Source organism: Coffea arabica, chromosome 2e (assembly GCF_036785885.1).
Source record: "Coffea arabica cultivar ET-39 chromosome 2e, Coffea Arabica ET-39 HiFi, whole genome shotgun sequence".
NCBI classification, from domain to species: domain Eukaryota; kingdom Viridiplantae; phylum Streptophyta; class Magnoliopsida; order Gentianales; family Rubiaceae; genus Coffea; species Coffea arabica.
In genome coordinates, this window is record NC_092313.1 from 48,630,642 (window position 1) to 48,636,873 (window position 6,232).

General features: G+C 38.9%; 1 protein-coding gene across 3 annotated transcripts; it reads right to left on the reverse strand.

Annotated features, from left to right (window-relative positions):
• Positions 1-2,248: 2,248 nt before the first annotated feature.
• Positions 2,249-5,725, reverse strand: LOC113732547 (UDP-glycosyltransferase 86A1-like). Of its 3 annotated transcripts, none has more exons than XM_027258380.2 (4): positions 5,551-5,725; positions 4,979-5,405; positions 3,782-4,380; positions 2,249-3,546 (listed from the first exon to the last, which is right to left on the reverse strand). In XM_027258380.2, the coding sequence occupies exons 3-4, from the start codon at positions 4,305-4,307 to the stop codon at positions 2,606-2,608; spliced, it is 1,467 nt and encodes a 488-aa protein (XP_027114181.1). In that variant the 5' UTR covers positions 4,308-4,380; positions 4,979-5,405; positions 5,551-5,725; the 3' UTR covers positions 2,249-2,605. The 3 variants fall into 3 exon arrangements, with proteins under 3 accessions (XP_027114181.1, XP_027114180.1, XP_027114179.1); XM_027258379.2 differs by having other exon boundaries at positions 4,621-5,405; XM_027258378.2 differs by having other exon boundaries at positions 3,782-5,405.
• Positions 5,726-6,232: the final 507 nt, after the last annotated feature.

The window sequence follows — 6,232 nt, forward strand, 5'->3', positions numbered from 1 at the left end:
GCTGCATTTTACTTATGTACTGCCGTGCCTAATTTTCTGATATGAAACTAAAGAAATATTTGCCCGTGTGAGCTTGCCTTTTCTTTTTTCTTTCTTCTTCCTTTTTTTTTTTTTTGAAACTTAGTAGATAGAAAAGAAAAAAAATGCTTTTAAATCAATAAGAGACACGAAATAGGAATAAAATAAAATAAAATAAAATAAACCTAAAATTGAAACAAATAAATCTAAAATTAAACTAATTAAATAAATAAAGTTCGAAACCAAAAATTTGGTGTCTACAGTCATGTTTATATGGGTGTACAACACGGGTGGTTCAGTGTCCTACCTCCAGCTTGGAAAGTTGAGTCGATTCAGCAATGCCTAGGGTCGAACTGTACCATCTTGCACAACTAGATTCGGGGCTTTTTTAGTCCCAACGAACATCGTTATCAAGTGCACGTGAATGCCCATACTCGAAGACAAATTAGAGAGCTTTGTGTTGCAACCTGGAACGTTCACAAGCCTTACACACGTTCCTTCTTACCTTGGCGAATGTCCTTGTTCGAGAGGCCCTTGAAGCTGACTAAGAGACATGTGCACCGAATTATATTAATCATAACATGTGCAAGTGTTATTCAATCAAAGAGGGCCAATATGTGGAGATTTGAGGCGTCATACTGGCAACTCTTGTTAGTATCATTCATCTCCATCCAGATTTGAGGACAAATCCTTCTTAAGAGGAGGGGACTGATGTGTGCACGGATGGCGAGATGGATAGCGGCTTTAACTCAAGACTCTCATAGAGACCTCGAAGGCTTGAAGGATTTTAATCGGGTTATCTACACCATGACCCAAGCCCATGAAGAGTCAAGTGGGCCTCCAAATGAGTTGGCCTAATAGGGCCTTAGGCCTTAGTAGTTATTTAGCAATTGATTAGTGTTTAAGTAAGAGCATGGGCCGGCCCATCTTGTCCCAAGACCATGGGTCGACTTTTCCCTTTCCTAGTCCCTTTAGGGTTTCAGTCACTTTAGCCTATAAATAGGCTTGCTTTGTAAGGTTTTAGTCAGACGTTTTATCAATAAAGTTTTGCATATTTTCGATTCCTCTTGAGAGAGAGATTCGACCCATTTACTTGATTTGGCAAAGGTTTTGAGCAGTCTTGCGTCTCGTCCTAGATTGTTCTACCGACCTATCCCGTGGAGTATCCACCTTCATTGGAGTCGTCGTCCTACCGTCTTGAATCAAATCGTGTCGTCCATTTGGTTCTAGATCCCGCAATTCCAAGCGTTGGACAACCTCGCTAGATCCTTGGGCAAACGTGCTACGTGTCTCGAAACGTGTTGATCGAGGAACGTATCAAAAATGAAAGAATTTTATTTTTTTTTAAGTATAGAAGGAGTGAAAATTAAGAAGTGGGAGAGTGGGAAAGGAGACTAAGACCCTGTTTGATAACCCAATTTAGTATTTAAACTTAATAGATTCAGATCTTAATATATTCAAACCGTTTGATAACAAAAAATTGAACATTTGAATTAATTAAATGGCACTGAAGTTTCCAGGCAAAACTTGCTCGCAAAATTAAGTGATAATCTATTCATTTATCACTGAATGTGATATGCTCTCAAATGTATTAGATTTAATACTTAATGATTCAATAATTTAATGGATTTAAACTTCAATTTTACCAAACATACCCTAAATCCTCTTTTAGCCACTAGGCCATGACCCTTTCCAATTTGGCTAATGACAATTCAAATTTATTAATTAAGTAGATTTTATGTCTTTGAGCGATAAGAGGAAGAGCCAAAGAGACAAAGCAGTGAAGAGAGTACACACAAAACGACAAGTTCGTAATTTAATTGCTTCTGTATCTTAGATGTATTTCAAATCTGAGCTATTATCGATGCTGCCAATGGATGTATTAAGCGTGATTAGTAGATTATCCAGATGTTAAACAACCTGGCATGTCCTCTGATCGCGGGCATTATTCAAATACATAACTGTACTGTTTGCTTTTCTTGTTACGTATCCAAAAAACTTTAACTAGGGTCCATGGCGCCTTATGGTAAGTGTTTTTCTTGTCAAGCATCCAAAAAACTTTAATTATTCACCAGTCCATAACAAGAATTTTTCTAATGGTTTGATCATTAGCTTTCTATTAACTTTCTAAAAAATTAACACCTGAGAACCCTCCTAATAACTCCCTGATGAATACCTGCTTGTCAAATTGTTACAGCATTACAATTGCATTGCAGCTGAAATAATACACTTCCAAAGACTAATGAGATCTTCCTTTAAATTAAAAAAAATAATAATACCATGCCATATCTCCATGTTTACTCTAAACCAAACATTAGAAAAAAAACTAATTTCGTCTTTTGTATCGTAGCATATATAGTATATAATCGCTTTATTACCTAGACTTGTGCTATTAAGAATAATCAAACAATAATTCCACATAACCATCGGAGTTGGTTCTGCCAGCTTCAAATTCTAAAATGACAGTTAGAGGAACAAGGACGTGATGAGAGGGGAGAAGATTTTTTTTTTTAAAAAAAATTGCTCCCAACCTTCATTGCTTCCGAAACTCAAGGCAGAACGCAATATACCCTTTGTCAAGCATGTGTCAACGAGAAGAAAGGTGTCCGTTAGCAGCTATCCCAACTTTCTCCCGCATTTGGGTCTTGATTTTCTCCACAAACTGATGGAAGTTGCCCTCCGATGATCCATTTGTGGACAGTGCAAGTTCTAATTTCTTTCTGACTTCCTTGATTGCCGCTCTCAACTCATCCAAAACTTGTCCATTCATTAAAAGACTAATTTTCTCCACGACCTCATCCCTAGTGATCGCCTGCTTGTCACAAAGGTTAATTCCAATTTTCCAATCATTGATCACCAACTTACGATTGGTGAATTGATCAGTAACCAGTGGATAACAAACCAACGGCACGCTACACCATATACTTTCCAATATCGAATTCCATCCGCAATGAGTTAAGAAACCCCCGATCGCAGGATGTGATATCACCGCAATCTGGCAACACCACGGTACAATCAGACCACGATCTTTAATCTGGTCTTCAAATCCAACGGGCAAGAAATCAGTTTCATCGGAGCTGACAATGTCTGGACGAACCACCCAAATAAAACTCACCCCACTTGATGAGAGCCCATGGGCCATTTCCAAAATGTCTTGTTTGCTGGTGTGAGCATAGCTCCCGAATGAGACGTACAAAACTGACCCATCAGGCTTATCGTTAAGCCACTGAGTGCAGTCTGACTCAGACCACAAACTAGTGGCTACATTGCTCTTGGTAAAGCTAGCTGGGAAGACGGGCCCAATGGCATAGGTTGGCTGTTTGCGATTAAGGGCTGAGATTGTTTCCAGCTCCAGCTCTTGGACAGTGTTGCAAATTATGATGTCGGCTCTTTTCACATCGTCAAAAGCCTGGTAAATTACCTGGTGCACCACCGTCCAGATGTCGGTGGCTTGAAGATATGACATCAGGTCTCCGGGCTCGATAGCTTTAACTCCTGGAATGTAATCTATGTTGTCCCTGCGATTCACTAAACCAACCTCCAACCAAAATAAAAAAAAAAAAACATTTAATTTAAGCAACGAACAATTGTACAAAATCCGTATTAGAAAAAGTTAAAAGCTGACCCATATTTTGTTGCACCAAAGGAAACAAGCAGTACATTCGTAGTTAATCAATTGCATAATGGAAACGACGTCATGGAAAGGAAAGCAGCCGGAGGAGGCGAAACGACGTCATGGAAACGATGTCAGAGGAGAACTCACCAGGAGAGGCGAAATGGCCATTTCGCCTGAGGAGGTCCAAGTGATAATAGAGAGTGAGGACCAAAGCTGGTTCGGTCCAGAAAGAAACGTGGACGAGATTATGTTTCCTGGCAATTACAGATCCCCACACGAAGAACGTATCCGAGATCAAGCATGTAGCTGGAGGTTCTGTTTCCGAATTTACTAAATTTCCCACTAGTTCATCGATGTGGGCAGAGAAAACATGTATTAAGCCTTCCACGAATTGATCCTCGTTCAAGGATCGATCAAAAGAAAGCGGGAACCCATCACTGACGGTGGCGTAACGTATGTCCAGACCAGATTGACGGGCTTTGGCGAAAATGTCATCTCTTCTGCAGCCCGTTTGTGCTTTGGAGATCTGGTGGTGCACTGATTGGGTGTTAACAAAAGTGATTATGAAACCTTTGGAGGCAAGCTTGATCGCTAGGTGTACAAAGGGGTTAATGTGACCTTGATAAGGATATGGGATCATAATTGCATGGGGTTTCCGGTATGTGCCGGCCATTTTCCTCTGGGGGACGAGCGATAGATGGTTGGTGTTGGGTAATGGGTGGGCAGCGGTAGAGGAGCTCGCAAATCTGTGTCCAATAATTGAAGGCAAAAGAAAGTCGTTGGTTATTCCTTTATTGGGCTGCACTTGCATTTCTATTTTTATAATGAATGCAACGTTGGGAAATGGGAATTGGAATCTTAGAATAGCATCTCATTGATAGAGAAACAGAAAAAAATGGAATCAGTAAAAGAAAAATTTCTTGTGGACCATGTCCAGTTTGTAAAGCACTAATCTGCAATTAATCTCATGCTAAGATATTAATGACCTTGGACATGTTTAAACAGGACATGTATACTCCAAATCACAAGAAGATAAATATAGCTCCCCAACCTGCGCGACACAAAAAAAGTTTTACAATTGCTAGCTCACACAAAGTAGTTCCTTGGCATCTTTGATAGGAAAATGGAAGTCTTCAGATTCAAAAGATAATCAAGTAAAAGATTTACAGGAACTTATACCCCATATTCACGGGTGCATATTCCAAATATCCACTAGCATATATTCTAAAGCAAGAAGATACCTGGGCTAATTTGCCTTTCAATAGTAGCAAAATTGCAAGTAAACAGAATGGATAAGCACTGACACAGCTAAACACAGTAACTAAGGCTTAAAGTTTTACTTACTACATTATCCCTAGCTAATCTCCACTGTGCATTTCACGAGCAAATGTTTCCAAAAATCCATCTTTAGCAAAAATATCACCAAAATTTCACAGATCCAGTAAACCGCTCAATCGAGTAGTCTAAAATTACCATTTAATATACCATCCAGACCACTAATGTACACATCCTCACAAACTCTAACCATAATGAAAAATCAAGTCAAAGCCAGCTACGAAAACGATCAAACAATTCTGAAACCCATTCCCAGAAAGAGGGAAAGAACCCTAATCAAGATGGTGTCGCCGCGGAAAAGCTGAAGCTTTTCCATGCTTTCCGGGTGTAGGGCCACGACGGAGTTATCATCATTGATTGCCTCATCGACAACGAGCCGATTGGGCGACTTCTTCCTCTCTACAATCGCCGTACTGAAATCCCCTTCGTTCCTTTCCTGCAAACCACATTCAAGCCACGAGAACAAAGGGAAAAATCATCAAAGAAAATCCCCTAAAGAAAAAATACAGGATTTATTTAACCAAATATAAATGGAGAGATGTGAAAACAACGACATAATGAGAGAGGAAAGGCTTGCTTACGAGTCCGAAGCTTCAGCCTGGTTACTCATGGCTGGGTGTGATGAATTGGATTGGGTTGGATTGACATTAGAGAGAAATGGTAAATTTGGTTTGGTGGAAATTGGTGTGGGGGAGATCTGAGGATTTGTGGGATTATTAAATGCTAAAGCAGGCAAGATAACCAATGTTTTGAAATTCGAACAGTTAATTGAACCGGTAAGATGACGGGATCGAGATTCAATCGGTCGGACCGATTCAACCCTGATTCAATGATTTATATATATATATAAATATATATATGTATTACACACATACATGTGCACAGAATAAGAAATCTCATAGACTAATTCAAGACATCACTTGATAAAAAGTTAAATATTTCAAACCACTTGACTTTTATAGATTAATTTTTTAAAGGGATAATTGCAGAAACCTCCCCTGACTTTTATAGTAATAGCATTGACCTCCCCTATCAATTTTGAAATAGCATTGACCTCCCTTATTAAACGTTGGAGGCAATTTAATAGGCAAAAGTGGGTCAATTTACTAAAGTACCCCTGGCATGATTTAATTTTACCAAATGAATGTGATGAGTACTTTCATCAAACTCAACAAAACATTTGTTAATAAAAATTACACTAAATTAACTATTTCTACATAGTTTAACTAATTAACTAAATAACTAAATAACTAATAATCTAAT

Excerpts from the sequence above, each read along its gene's own strand:
- LOC113732547 (XM_027258378.2), bottom strand. The coding sequence starts at position 4,445 with ATGCAAGTGCAGCCCAATAAAGGAATAACCAACGACTTTCTTTTGCCT. Across the intron at positions 3,547-3,781 it reads TGGCCATTTCGCCTCTCCTG|TGAATCGCAGGGACAACATA; the intron begins GTGAGTTCTCCT and ends AGGTTGGTTTAG.